General features: G+C 40.2%; 1 protein-coding gene across 1 annotated transcript in view; it reads left to right on the forward strand.

Annotated features, from left to right (window-relative positions):
• Positions 1–16,062, forward strand: part of LOC121189838 (pro-neuregulin-3, membrane-bound isoform) — a 288,975-nt gene that overhangs the window by 261,073 nt on the left and 11,840 nt on the right. The window contains exons 6-7 of the mRNA XM_041050306.1: positions 6,294–6,396; positions 10,703–10,829. Of these exons, the coding sequence (XP_040906240.1) occupies positions 6,294–6,396; positions 10,703–10,829 (230 nt within the window). The remainder of the gene's footprint in view (positions 1–6,293; positions 6,397–10,702; positions 10,830–16,062) is intronic.

Here is a 16,062-nt window from a genome sequence, read left to right on the forward strand (position 1 = left end):
GTTATGTAGTTCAGCTGTCTTGTGGAAAAAAGTTTTCCTCTCGCTCAGCTTGACTTTGACAACTTAGGGACTGAAATGCATTGTGACTGTAAAATATTGGGCTTTTCTCGTTCAGTATGAAAAGAAAGAGATGAGTAACAGGAGAGAAGAAAGACAGTCAGATGTAATATGGAGTAAGAAGCAGCAATCACTTCTGTGTCTTCCCTGAAATCACATTTCAATCAGAAAGCATCACAATTTCTGTTTTGCTTTTATTTTTTAGAGATTCTTTGTGAATGAGAAGCTTTTAAAATAAACTGCTGTTGCTACTTCCAGAAATATAAAATACAGAACTTTCTGTGCACACATGTGGTGAATAGAAGTAGAATTACTTGTGTAAAGAAGGAGAGTTTAACATTTCTGTTTGACTGTGAAGTTTCTCAGTCGTCCTGATCACAGACATTTCATCTCAAGTATCTAAAACGTCCTCAAGAATGTACAAACATGTCCAGTAGAAATCAGATGTGTAAAGACAACTCAAACTGAAAGATAAAGATGATTCTGCAACTGAAGAAAAATAGTAAAAAGCCTCTTTTGTCATGACAGTGCTATTATTACAGTTAGAAGGAGGTGTCTGCACAGTCTAGTGGCCACAACAGCAAAGGCTTGCCCCCACGCCCTCTAGTTTTTCAGCCTAGACCACAGAACAGTACGCAGCTTTAGTTAAGACTACCTTAGGTGACCAGAAACCTGGAGGAGATTCGAGGGGTTAAAAGGTTTGAGGTGATTTAAACAAACAGTATTTGAAATCCAAACTGATCCCACACTGGAAGCTGGCGAAGACAAGCCAGCACAGGGGCGATGTGGTCTCTCGTCTCTGTTCACAGCAGCATTGTGAACAATCTGGTAGAACACAGAAGATGGGTTAATACCAACATATAACACGGTCCAACAGTCTCAGTAGGAAATGGTGTGTATAACCTCCCTCAAACCTTAGGGCAAGAGAGAATACGTAAAAAAGAAAAAAAGAAAATTACCAGAAAAAAAACAATCGCCCCAGTTCCCTAAATATATTCAGTATGTAAATCAGCAAATAAAGCCATCCGAATACTAACAGAAATGAGCATGACCAGCCAAGAGAGCATGCTTACTCTAGCACGGCGGACCTGCATAAATAAAGGTTTTATCCACCCTCAGCAGCCTGTGCCCCACACATGAAAAGCCTAACGCTCAGGGCTGTGAGGTAGTCGCTGGAGAATCCCGTCCCTCTGATCTCCCCTTGCACTTGTTATGTCATTCCTCTCATTCATCCCTTCTTGTCAATCTTACCTGTTCTTGGCACAGAGAAGGAGATTTTATATACAGAGCATGGCTCGTATTGGTCTCCACACTCAGAGTCCACCCTGGTTCAGTCCAGGTATTTTCAGATCCAGGTGTGACACAGTTTGACCTATGATGTTGCACTTAGGAGAAATGAGCCTCTTGTTTGGGGGTGGTAAACACTAATAGATTCTGCTGACACTGTGCACTTCATGTTATCATCCGGCTGAATCCAAGCAGCCTTAGTCTCCAAGTATAATATATAAGAAAAAACCCATCTTAAACTCACTGTAGTGTAAGTATGAAAGCTTATTGTATTATGGCAGTGTCTTTACATTATGGTATACTTCAACATAATAATTTCAGGATGATTGATGAATTGTAGATTTAATAATCAGTACTTAAGCTCTTGGAAATGAACATCAGTAACAAAAAACCATAATGGCCCCATCTGAAGTTGGAAGAGAGATGTATTTTAAACATGATATCTGACTCAGTGTTTTTCTGGGGATTTTATTTTCGAGCAGCAATGAGCTGTGCCTCCGGTTGATGACATTTGATCTGTCTGGAGGCTGCAAATCTTAACAGTACTTGAAACCTCATTGATCTGACATTATGCCTATCTGTGATTAAGGTGCTAACGATCTGTGGCTTATGTGCTAGTTAGATGGTTTGGTTGGGAAGCAGTCAGCCAGAACTGACCTTTCAGTCCTTTATCATCATTCATCCAAATTCTGCAGCTATGTCAACCTTGGGCCGGTTCCAATGTGCTGCCGCTAAACATTAACCTTTACTGCCCTCAAAATAGCCGCAGCTGGTTAATTCATAATTGTACAAATGCTACACAATTTAATAAACCTTAACCTAATATCTGCAACGGACCTTGACAGTGTCAGTGCCTGCCAGCTGTGCGACTCATCCATATGCCCAAAACATTAGATAAAAATCCTTGAATCACAAACCTGACACTGCTTGTCACATAAAATTAGAGTAAGATCTCACATCTCCAGATATTGCCCAGGAGAAATATGAAAAATCATTTCTGGCATTTATTAATGCACAAGAGATTTTGTTTGGACGATTTTGCAAAGTGCAACCCAGTAAACCTGTGTCTGAACTGTCATCAGCTTTTGCTTAAGTGGTATCTAACCATGTAGATAGCTGCGTTTTCCAAAGAAAACGCAGTAAAGAACATAGATTATACTGAGAAATATCTGGATACTGTTTTTCAGTCCTTTGAGCAAACAGGTTTCCATTCACTTCCCTTGAATTGCAGTGGTGGGAGTTTTATTGGAGACAGAACAAATATCTGTAACATGCCCCTTTTATTTGAAATTTGGTTGGACTAACCCTTTAATGTCATTTGACATAGATGGATGTAGAAATATGCTCAAGCAGCGGCCGCTGTGTTGTATCAGCACCTCAGCAATGTTTTCATGTGTCTGAGTAGTATGTCAATGTGAGTCATAAATAACACACTGAAGCCAATAAAGTCTAAAGGCTTTAATCTTCCATCATTTATTGATTTCTCTTTCAGGCCAACGCACCTGTATGGAAACATGGCAGCTGTAAACACATTCCAAATGTTCAAAATTACACACATGCTAAAAGGTCACAGAAACCATCTATATTGCTGCTGCTCTAGCAACTTTAGCACAAAAGATGAATCCTATTTTTCTATAACGTTACTGTAAATAAGTGACCATCAGGGTTTTGCAGGTAGGAACTGGAGGTTTGAAGTGGAAATAAATAGAAGAGGTGACCTCATGGCTCCACAGATGGAACATGAACATGCTTTCCCTCTCTCGAGCCATATGATTTATTCACATCAAGTGAGTGTGTTTGTGCATACAGTAGGTGTGTCCAAACAAGGACGTAGGTGGATAGTGAGGTTGTAGCACAGCTTGACATATAGCCACATATTTCAGATTGGCCTCACATCGAGCATTCTCCGTGTAAGCCTGGCTGTGTGCGATGCACAAAACTTTTGAAAACTGGAAAAATGTAGCCTCATCTGATGAATCTGGATTTCTGCTGAGGCACACAGATGGTCAGAGTTTGGCGTCAGCAGCGGGAATCCATGGGGCCAACCTGCCATGTGTCTGTAAGGGTGTGGGGAATGTTTTCTTGACTCACTTTGGGCCCTGGAACACCCATCAATCATGGTTTGAATGCCACAGCCTATCTGAGCATTGTTGCTGGCCATGTGCACCTATTTGTGGCCACACTTTACCGTCTTCTAATGGCTACTTCCAGCATGCTAATGCACCGTGTCTCAAACTGGTTTCATGAACATGACAATGAGTTGAGTGTGTTTCAGTGGCCTCCCAAGTCACCAGATCTGAATCCAACAAAACACCTTTGGGATGCAGTAGAACAGGAGACTGGCAGCTTGAATGTCAGCTGACATCTGCAGAAATGATGTGATGCCATCATGTCAATGTGGAGCAGAATCTCAAAGGAATGGTTCCAAAGTCATGTGGAATCCATGCTGCTAAGAACCGAGGCTGCTTTGAGAGCAAATGGAGGCTCTGCCCAGTATGTGTACGGTGTAAGTGAATAAAGTGAGTGTATGTATGTGCACTTATATGTGCTTATTTCTGACAGTCTCACTCACATCAGTATTGCAGGCAGGGTTACATCAAGTCTTACTTAAGTCAGAGTCCTTGTCCCTGTTTTCCATCTAAATCCTTAGATGTTTCCATCATGGCTTTTGCTCCGTGTCAGAGTAGCACCTTCTCCACCTTCTCCACCTCAGCCAACCACAAAAACACACCCTGTTCCTCCACCTTTCTCCACCTTACATTAGAGCACCACTGTGATACAAATCTGCCAAATTAAATAACAAAACTCACTGTTTATAACCAGAATGACACGTAGAACTTTTTTATGGCTGCTACTGGTATAAGCTGCGTCATTCTCCGGTTCCCTCCGTACAAATTACTTTGCAACACTGAAAACATTTTGGTTCACTATGATTTTGTTTTGGTTAGATTAGGCACAAAAATGACTCGGTCAAGATCAGGGTGAATGACTGTGGTTTGTTTTGGCCCGAATCAAAGAGGCTGTGAAGATGAACATATGTTGTTTTCAGGAATTTACTGAAACAACTGATGCTGTAATTATTTCTTGGGAGGAACAACAGGGTGTCTGCCAGACAAGACCAAACTGAGTAGTGTTTTGTTATCGCTATCAGGTTAAAATAATAACAGCACAACATTATAAAGCTTCCTATAAACCTCAAACTTTGAAAAAAAAAAAGTAATGTCTTTTCTTATAGTTAAAGGAAAAATTTTACAAATTAAGGTCAGTTTACGATCACTCATCCCGAGAAAACAGAATGAGTGATCCTAACTCAAGGTCCACTTTCTAGCTTTTTTCCAGAGCTTTCACTTGCATCTCGTGGTTTTTGTCATTGAATTCTGAGCGCAGAGATTGTTCAGTACTTAATAAACAGCTCTTGAGTTAAAATTATTCCTTTCTAAGCTAAAAAGAAAAAAAAACCTTAAACAGCCATATGTTGGGGCTTATGTGTCTCCTTATCTCATTCTTCCTTGTGTTTTTTTTCTATTTTTGCCCATCCCTGCTCTCTTTCTCTCGCTCCTGCTCTGTCTGCCTGTCTCTCTGCCTACCCTGCAGCTGACCTCAGTGTGCTCCCACAGGACAACCCCCAGCTCCCTCTAATGATATAATTATAGCCAATGAGCCAATGTGATGATTCAGGATGATTAACAGCATCAAAACAACACTGGCCCCAAACATAACTTAGACATAGATGGAGGCAGAAAAATAGGGACGCACAACATTAATAGACTCGGTAACATCTGTTATCTCAGGGATTATGTATGACATACTGCATGTATGACTGGTTCTGCAGTATCTGTGTGGGCATCATTAGTTTAAGCGGCTACAGCGGTACGCTTGTGCTGAGAGATCCTGGTTTGAATTCCCCGACAGGCCTGAAAATCTTTCTGCAGTCGTGAATTAGTAACGCTCTCCATCACGGACTGCTGTCGGGATGCCCTTGAGCAAGACGCAGTGGCGGCAGTTGTGTTGCTCTAAAGCTAAGGAGGTTGTGGTTGTATTCTGCATCTCTGATTGTCAGTGTTTCAGAGCTTTATCTTTTTTTTGTACTAAAGTGGCTATTCAAACCCGTCCCCAGTAAAAATTTGTTTCAATCATCCCAATGTAAAAGCCCAACACCTTGTGTCATCTTCATGCTTTTCGAAGGTCTGAGCCTGACTTAATAAAACTTGATTGATCGCCTATTAATGCATCTGAAGGCAACTATGATTTAGTTGTAGCAAACAAGACAGCTTCCATTTTTCTCCACTAATGACGTCCGTCCGCGCCATAACTCTTCTTGTCTCCATGTATTCAAGCTCCATTACATGTGGCATCCATTTCAAAAGCAGTCAGTGTCTACCGGACCATTACTCGATGTGGTAGAGCTGATAAAATGAGCTGAAAGCCTGCGTGGTAACTGAGAAGAGTAGGTGTTGGTGCTGGAGAATTGTAAATAGGTGTTTGTGTATTGTAAATGGGTTTTGAGCTGTTATTTTATTTCAGTTTTATTTGGTTTATTTATCACAAAAGTAATTACAGTTATACAGAAAAGAATCTGCAAGGCAGATACAAAAAAACCCCTGAGAGCTGTTGCACCGCAACTGGTTGTTTGATGATTTAAAATGGCTGTTTGGGTTCTGTAAACAACAATGTTAGAAATTAAGAGTGGGTAAGTACAAATCTCAAAACCATGTTTAATTCTGTGTTATGGTGAGATTGCTGTATAGTATTAATTTAGTATTAACTTTGTCTCCGTGAATATTGGCTGTGGGATCTCGGCACACACTCACATTTTTCTCTTCCTCCCTTCCTCTGTGTCTGTCTCACACTCAGGCTGACGGATATGTACATGATCTATGGCTTTATTTCCCAAGAGCGTGTTGTTCACATATTAATGTGGCTCCTTCCTCTGTTTTGTTTCCCCACAGAGAGCAAAGAGGTGTACAAGAGACAGGTGTTGTCAATCACATCCATCGCCATGGCGATCAGCCTGCTGGGAACCCTGTGTATGGCCCTCTACTGCCGCAACAAGTGAGACAATAAACACACACAAATATATGTATAAATATATACATAGCAAAACTCCAGTGTATATGTCAGTCTCGTAAATGTAACAGTTTCAGGACATAAATAGTTGAAGAATAGTTCCAGCTCCACACAGTCTACAATAGTTGGCCATCATTCCTTTTTTAGTAATAATAACATTGTGTTCACCAGTGTTAATTGCTGAGTGGTGACAGTGCTGCAACAATCTGTTAGACCATCAATTAATCAAACCCCCAATAAACACAAGCAGATGAGATCATTTGGCTAAACTGCTGGCATGTTCACGTCATCTTTAAATGCCTGACCACTCATACCCAGTTTGACCATGTTCCCAGATCCCAGTTCCAAAACACAGCCAATAGAAATGATGGTCTAAGCTACAAAAATGAGACCCATGTTGTAATAAACTGGAATTATCCATTTGATTTATTCACCTACTGCCACAACCTAAAGCTAATGACCGTTAGAACTAAACTAACTGTAAGTTATGTAAGTTATTCTATATACAACACAATTCTCTCAGGACATGAAGAACATAATGAACAACACAGACGTGTTTCAGATTTTCCAGGCTTAGGTCAGAGTCTGTTTTACCCTTGAAAAGTGTTTCAGGTGGAGCCGCCCTCCATGGTTGTAGTTAGGGCTCAGGTTAGGTTATGATTAATGCACCACAGAGATGGCTGGTTCAGGTTAGGGCTAAGACTGGGTTCAAGTTAAGGTAAGAGGAAACACGAATCAATATGTTAACAATATTCAACACAACACCAGCCTAACAGACACTCACACACAAAGTTCAAGGACTATAATTGGATGTTTTGCCCAACTCTCAGATGGATTCCATTTTTCCAACCGGGCTCTGATGTGACATAGGAATTTTCCTATGAATATATTGACAGGTAATTTAGCTGCAGTGACATGTAATTTCATCTCAACCGTCAGTTTTCAAGCTTTCAATTGGACCGAAAGTTTCTCTAATGATTTTCAAACTTTCAGACTGACTTTGATGATAATATTTATGGTTAAACTGCCATAGGTTGTGAAGTAAGCTAAATGTTTGGTAAGTGTTTAGTAATAAGTCGTGTTGGGTGTGGGCAGACAAAATGCCTGAGGAGACATTTTGTTAAATTAGTGAAGGCCGGTGGAACATGTTGAGGCATCAAACATCTTGAAAGAAATCCCAGACTGGGTATTTGCAACAATTTGTAAATCTCATTATGTGCACACACATATTCATAGCCCATTACAACCCAAAGGTCACCTCATGTGGCTCCTGCGCTCTCTTTCTCTCCTCTCTGCCCCTCTCTCTCTATCTGCATATTTCTGTAGTGCATGCTCCGTGTGTGCACATTAATTGGCATATGAATGGTCTACATCCATCCCCAGCTGCAAGAACTTTGCATAGCTAGCCTGGAGAGGTTCTATATTCTCAACTGGATGGGTCAAACATCCGCTATATAACAGGAGTCTGTCATTCAGAGTATATGGGCCGTACAGTGGGCTGTGATAGATGGCCCTGTGATTCCATAGGCTTCCCTCTGTAATATAATGATGTGAGTGAGTGAGCAGCCTGACAACAAGATAATCGGATCAAGGCATGATGGACAGGCGCTTTCAATGAATCCGTAATTGAGTCGGGGGAACTTGCTTGTTCAATGGAGAAGATGCACACAGACCGGGAGGAAGTGTTCATGCAAATCTGAGTGACCTGAATGAAGATGAAGTCGAAGGTTTTCCTGCACTGAGAAAAAAAGGAGCCAGACAGAAATAGAGCTAAATGACATACAAATGATGCACCAATTAGTGCTGCCGACATTTCTCTTTAAAGGGCAACATGCAGCACATTGTGTATGTATTTAGAGACAGACACATTTTCTCCTTTTTGTCTCTCCTCACTGACAATTAGGTTAAGTGGCGACATGAAGCTGTAATTGTTTTTTAACGTTTAAATGTCTGTTTTTTAACATTTAAAAATATCTGTTTTTATGCATAGTCTCCCAATTTTTGGACAATGCAGAAAGACATTAATCCTAAACATACAACAAGCAAGGCATTCAAAGAGTTTTAGGACCAAACAGCTGAATTGTCTCAGCTGTCCAAGTCAGTCACTTCCGCTCAGTCCAACTGATCATGTGGTTCTCTTGCTGAAGACCAGACTGACGACAAAGATCTTTTCACACAAGCGAGAAGTGAAGCTGACTGCAGCACTGACCTGACCTGAGCATCACCAGAGAAGATACCAGGGAGGACAGCAAGTGTCTTCAACAAGCTTCACATCTCACCCAGTATCAGATATAAAGACTCTGTTTACAGTTACAAGTTAACTCTCTCTCTCTCTCTCTCTCTCTCTCTCTCTCTCTCTCTCTCTCTCTCTCTCTCTCTCTCTCTCTCTCTCTCTCTCCCATCTCACTACCTGCGATATCTTATACCGGCATAAAATACCCCCAAAATATAATTTAAAGACCTAGTTGTACAATAATTAGCATAATTAACTCTAAATAAGCAGGAGCATCAAATGAGTGGGTGCTGACCAATGTGTGAGCAACATGACCTGTGATACTGAGCTTTCTGACAAATACAGAATGGTATTAGATAAGTCTCATAGACACATTCATTTTTAGACGGAGCTGTAGCCACAGGAGATCAGGCTGGTTGGTGAAAGGAGCTACTGACATCATTCAAACAAGTCTGATCTCGTTTGTGAGAAGCTGAACACCCATGTTGGCTTGTTTGTCATATGAAATAAATAAGTTGGGACAAGTTAGTTTCTAGATAATGAAGAAAAACTTTCTGCGTGGTACAAACAGTGGCTGATGCAAGATGATAGATGACACATTTCTCAACAAACATAAAGAGTTTATGGGTTTTTTTTTGATTGCAGTTAAAAGCATATGCTTCTGTCATAAAGAGCAAGTATATGCTAAAGAATCAAATAAGCAACCAGACTGTGCCAAGGTTTTAGAAGAGATAATGGTTCTCTCATATTAAGTAATCGCTTTTCCAAAAGTAGTGCGTTCCAAATGTCACAGTCCTCCTCTAAGAAAATATAATTAAAGTGCCACTGAGGTTGAGAGGATAGGAGCTTACTGTGAGGCTGTTTGCAAACACTTAATTACATTGCTGTGATTCAGGAGAGTCTCTGAGACAGGGACTGTAAAGGCTTCATTGCCTGTATCTAATAATGAGCGTTCCTCTGGCACAACAGAATGAAGTCGTGATCCTCGGCTTTAGTGCCTTTTCATCCAAGCCAGTGTAAATGCACAAGGTTGGGTAACTGGGGTAAGATCACATATTGTACACTGGTCAGGAAAATAAACCAGAGGAGCTTTTTTCAGATGAATGGGAAAAACCTGATTATAACATTCTGCTCCACATGGTCCAATTATTCCACTTTCTCTAATATGATTATCTGTAGGCCTCTTGTCATGAGTCATGCGAGGTTAGGGTCAAACTAATTAGCTTGCCAGTCAATGACTTTAGTTCTTCAGTGTCTTTGCAGTAAACTATAATTCTGAGTCAAACATTTTCATAAAAGCACATTTGAGAAATGAAGAGCCTGGACTCAAAACATACAACATACATTCGACATTAATTATTAAATGGAGTCAAAGTGAACTGTGATGTGGAAAATTTGTTTGTTCCGAGTGTGTTTTATTACTGCTCAGGAAGAAAAGGAGAGGTGTAGTGTAGAGAGGTGTGTTTGGTCAATCGCTCACTTCCTTTTCCTTCTTCTTCTTCTTCTTCATCCTCAAGGGCATGAGACTGGTAGGATGCAATTCTCCTTTGCCACTGACTCGTTTTTTTTTAAATATGAAGGTTGGAAGAAAATCCTGTAGCTACTCCCCAGTGTCCTTGATAAGGATGACACGGGATATTATGGATATTTACAAAAGTAAAGTAGAACACCGGACCATAAATTTAGTCTTTAGACTTATTTAGACTTAGTTTGAAAAGAAATCCTGGAGCCACTGTAAGCTGCAAGTCAGCGAAAATCTCTTAGAGCCATCTGACCTGGGAAAAGTGACCTTATAATGGCTGTAATTAAAAACTATGTATATTAAGTTTGTGGTCCAAGAGGAGACTGACGTGCCATCAGTTTAGGGCAGGGGCTTTATCCTAATGCATATATCATACAGTTCAGCAACTCACTGACCCTCAACGATTTGATAATCATTGAAATTGTGAACTGATTGGCTGGGACGAAAATCTGCAGACCTACAAAGGATTCACAGTAATTTAGCTGATGGCAGTCAATGGTCCAACTGTGAATCATCCTCTTTTTCTTTCTGTTTAGGAGGCGCAGAGAGAAGCTCCAGGCTCATCTGAAGGAGAGTCGCAGTCTGAAAAACTACTCTGCTAATTCCCATAATGCCCTGGATGCCAAGATGAGGGCCCTGAACACCAACGTGCAAATGCATGAGGTGACCACGCTGTTTTTTTTTTTTTTTTATCCTTTTTCCATCTTGACTTTCAGCCCATACATGTACTCACTCCTGAGAAACAGCATTGCTCCCTGAGTTACACACATAATAGTTCTTTTAAGACTGGTAGCATGACCTCATGTTTAGAAGACATTTTAGATATTTACCAGTATAAAGATACAGTTCCACCAAGAAAACAAACTTTAGTTGTTATCTTTCATATACCAGCAGTTTCTATTAGCACAAAGTTAAACATTTTTGTGGATTCTTGCTAGAGCCAACAAACATCCAAAATTAGATGTCTGGTAGCAGCAACCCTGAAGAGATTATCACAGTCATATACAGTACACTCATTTTACACCGCAGAGTATTTGCATCTATCATTGAATTCATCAACCCCCTGTAGTTTTTAGCTGCATATGAATCAGTATGTATTCCCGTCTCCACCTGGCCACTTCCATTAGGCTCACAGGTCTATGAGCGAGCAATCGTTCAGGGGTTTGGGAGCATCAGTGCCGGCTGGCAGTGTCATTCATCATCTTCTCTGCACTGTTTGTCATCACTTCTCTGGCAGATGTGCATCTCAGAGTAGCTGGCTTGGAAAACATCACTTTAATTTGAATGTCAGTCAAATCCACATCTGCCATTACCTTAGGAGAACGTGTGCGTGTGTATTTGTGCACCGTGATGCAGAAATTATTTTTAACCATGTTTACATGCTCATCTTATAAGTTACCCAGATAATCTACACAGGTTTCACAAGAATTTATTAAATAAATTGTATATTTCCTCCAAGGGCATGATTTAAATTTACAAAGAAGCAAAGCATGTGTACTGTGTTATATACATGAGGGACTCTCTATCCATCATCAACACATTAATATACACAGGATGAATAAATCACAGTGTGGAAGATGCACAGAAATTCAAATCCTATATGTGGAACTCAGCTTGCATGAAGTAGAGATAATCACAGCTCACACTGGCAGTTCATGAAACAGCTGACTGTCAGTTCTTGGCCTGATTCGCCTCATTTGTCCCTGTTGTGCCCATTAAGAGCTAGCTAGCTGAAAAATAGCCTGTTCTCTGAAGATACACATTAGCAGTGGTTGTTTGATGAAACACCTTAAAAGTAAATACGGTTATACTCTGAGCCAAAGCAGAAAGTACATCTTAAAGTGAGCTGAAAAGGGAGAAGATAACGGTGTAAAATAAAGTGTGACATCAGGGACCAGTGTTCTCATCTCATCCTCTACCAGCAGTCAACACGAGTTTCTTACAACCATGGAGGCTGGTGGCAGTCCCATATTTACTGTACAGGCATGGGAATGCTGTCCATCGTCTCTTCCAACACTCAACAGGGAAGCAAATAAGCAAATTTCCCAAAATGTCCAACTATTCCTTTAACAGTAGAAGCACATATGACCTATTTTTTGTTCAACTAATGAGGATCTGGTAAAAACAAATAAATACATAAAATGCAGGCTTTTTAATATTTTCCAAACCTATTTGGTTTATTTTTATAACAATCTATTAAACAAATATGTGTCTACAATATCAGCCCTAGAAATCTTCCACAATGTTTGGATTTGAAGTGACTGATCACCGTACTACTCTATACAATCATATATCAGTAACATTTTATTTTATGGGTCCATTTATTTCCAAATAATCTCCTAAGAAGTTTCCTGGAAATAACCATGTAATTTGGTACAAAGTAGAAGTAAATAGAAGTAAACAGAGGCTGATCAGTTGATTCACTTCCAGTTAAGTGCCAGGCTATCACAACCTGAAGCTTATTCAGGATAGCAGCTGATCTAAACATGCAAACTGTGGAATATGTCCCCAAAGAAACAAAGAATTCAGCATAAATGAAGAAAAATGTTTTTTGATGAGAAATGAATTGTTTAATAAATATTTACTGGTGTTTAAATGGAGAAATTTCTTCCATGGAAATTTATCTGGAAGTCAATAATTAACACAACTACTTCATCTAACTAACAGTCTCAGAACCCTGTCTCTGTTTTCCTGTTATTAGTGCCAAACTTTATGGTTCTTTCCACGAAACTTTCAAGAAATTATTAATAGCAGAACTGTAGAATAAAGTATCGTCCATATATGTTCTTATGGTTCTACTTTTCCTTCAAGAATCAAGGACCAGCTCTTTGATTCACAGGAGCAACTTCTTTTCTCTAAACTTTATAAAACACTTCCTTAAAACACTGCCTAACTTGAATCCACAGGATACAGAAGTAAAAAATTCTGAATGGAGCAGCACTCCACAGGTCCTGTCAACTTTAATATTGGGCTTACAGACTTTGAAGCACAGTGACATCCTTGCCTGAGGATCCACACTCGAGTCTCAGTTCACAGAGGGTTCAGATATCGAAGATATTGCTTGGAGACAGAGCTAACAAAGGTTTGAAAATAATCTGTAAGCTCTGGAGTCTGTGAAGATGGTGTGTCAGGTGTGCCTCCTCATATTACTCTCAAGCTGAGTGCTGCGCCAAAGACAAATAAACTGACTTCCCAAACTCAAGATCAAGGGAATGGCAACGATCCAGCCCTCTGCATGGATTTAAATGGCTTTCATCAAAGTGATTATTACAGATTTAGGGTTAGTATACTGCACTGAATGTAAGTGGAAAAAAAAGAGCATTTATAAGCCAACGTTGCTTTGATAAAGAAGAGTAACATTTATATTTCAGACAAATTACTGAGGTATTGTTGAAAATTGCGCAGCCATTACAGGGACAAGCTCCATTCTCACTTTAAATGGGTCTCTGCACTTTACCAGTTCACTTCAGTTTTGTGATTTTTTTTTTTTCAGTCTTTATGAGAAATCAAAGTTTAGGTTTTATGCTTTGTCCGGGGTTTTTGAGACTTTATGATAGATGTGAATTTGACCAGCTGGAGAGGGTCAACTTTAACATTCTGAACAAAATGGTCGCTGGTGCCTGCTTTAACTCAGAACATAAAATCAAACCCGCAGGAGTCTTGCTTTTTGATCTATGGTCTATGAGTTCGCTGCATTTGTAACTCAAGGCTGAAAACTTTATGCACATATGTATTTCTTATTTCCTCAGTTCCCTTTATTTAAAGATTGTTTTCATATATTTCTGAACATATTCCTGCTGCAGCTCACAGAGTAAGATTCCAGCTGATTAAAAGTTTCATTTTGCAAGCTGTGATGTTTTAATAAGATAAGATGCCCTTGTCCTTTCACAGTCAAACCGATCTGAGAGTTTGCAGCCAGTTGGGATCTGCTCAGGTGTTTGGTGTTTGGCTGATTAGACGTCTCCTCAGGAGTGAATTAGTCTGCAGCCCACTTCACCTGGGCAACACAGCGGCTCAGTGGTTAGCACGACTGCTTCACTGCACAAAGGCTCAACGTATGCTACGGCACATGGACCAGCTCCTGACACAGCCTGAGATATGTGACAGTATGAAAGACAGTATTATACAGCAGTATAATTAGCATTAGCATTGTGACCTAGTGACACCAGGAAGTTAATCCACACTGACTTGCAAAATGGGCTGTGTTAGAAGCTGGGTGAAGCATAGAGACCACTTGAAGGGTTAACTGGTGAACTACTGCAGCTGGTGAGCGAGCCACTAACACAGTGTCCAGCTGGGAACACGCAAATGCTGGTCCCTCAAAACCATGGTTAGAGTAGCTCTTGGAGCGAGCTGTGTGTTGGTGTCTCACCTCATAACCGTCTAAAAAAACATCCCTCTTTGTGAAGCAGTTTATATTCAAGCAGACTAATTATTATTTTCTTATTTTGAATATAGATGATTATCTCCTCTGCCAAGAACAGAGTTGTAAACTACAGTAGAATGCAATAAAATACTACAAGAGAATCACATTACACCGAAACATAATGTGAAAGAATTGAACAGTAGTCCTGTGGCTCTTATTTTGCTAATTGTACTATTAGCACTGGCTCATGAATTACTGATTATTGTTTGCTGACTCTACAGAACGCGTTGTTTAGAAAAACACAGCTAATCTTTAGTGTAAAAATGTTGCTTTTAAATCTTGTTTTATTTATTTAACTTCTACAAGAGCCTTTGGGGAACTCACATGCAAATGAATCGTATTTGTTTGTTTTGTTTTTTTCTTTTTTGCCTACACACCCAGAATCACATTGATTTCTGTCTGCAGGCAATTCATTACCAACTTTTTCTGAACACAAAGCAACAAACACAGGGTCAGTGGTGTTTAGGAGCATGCACTCACACAAATCATACGTCATACGCAGCATACACAGAAGGCCGTTACCCCGAGTTTCTCTCAGTCTTTGTTACATTTTGTCACTATAATTAAATCCCCATTTAATTTCACCTTATCTGACTGCAATTAGGATTTTTACTTTCTTTCTTATTGTATTTAAGTATGTGTGCTTGTACCCGAACACCTCATACTGTATAATCGTCTCGGTCATGACAAAAGCGGCAGAACTTTCCAGCGGTGACCGGTTATAGAAAATGAGCACTTCTGATTAGCACCACAGGGCCGTTTGTTGGAAGTATTTGATTATGCAGCGAACTAAAGAGCAGCTCTGAGTGAGCCGGTCTTTCGCTATCAGTCAGGTTTTACCGCCCTATCATGAATTCTGCAGGTGTTCCACAGAGTCTGTCTGTCATTGCTGCATAATTAAAACTGTGCTATCTTTCTCTATCATGAACAACACTAACCTGCGTCTACTGCGCTAAGCTTAGGTCTGAGACTACTGTGTCTGTGTGTGTGTGTAGGTGTGTGTCTGTTCGTAATGTTGTATTGCTGTTATTGATGCCAACATCTCTGTACAAATCATAAAGATCATCTCCTGGTTCCCTCCGGATAGTCTGTCAGTGTTAAAAAACCTCAGTGCCATACGGTGCACGCTATCTCCCAGATTAAACCATCCATTACAGCACACACACACATACACACATACATATCCATTATTATACACCATCACCTGCACCCTTTGCACTGCAGATGTCCAGACCTGGCATGAAGTCACTGTCTAAGCGATGATTACTTTCGCCCGTTGTATCTGTGCATGTTTATGGAGTTAAAGAGCCAAGTTTCTTTGCCTGCAGCTGTGCGAGAAAACAACACATTTTTATTGATGATCTCTATAAACAGTCAGTATTGCTGTATGACACACACACAGTTTCCGGTTTTTCCTCAAGCTTGAATCTGTTTTCAAACAGAAACAGAAAGGACGTGGAGCAGCACAGC

Source organism: Toxotes jaculatrix, chromosome 11 (assembly GCF_017976425.1).
Source record: "Toxotes jaculatrix isolate fToxJac2 chromosome 11, fToxJac2.pri, whole genome shotgun sequence".
NCBI lineage: Eukaryota > Metazoa > Chordata > Actinopteri > Toxotidae > Toxotes > Toxotes jaculatrix.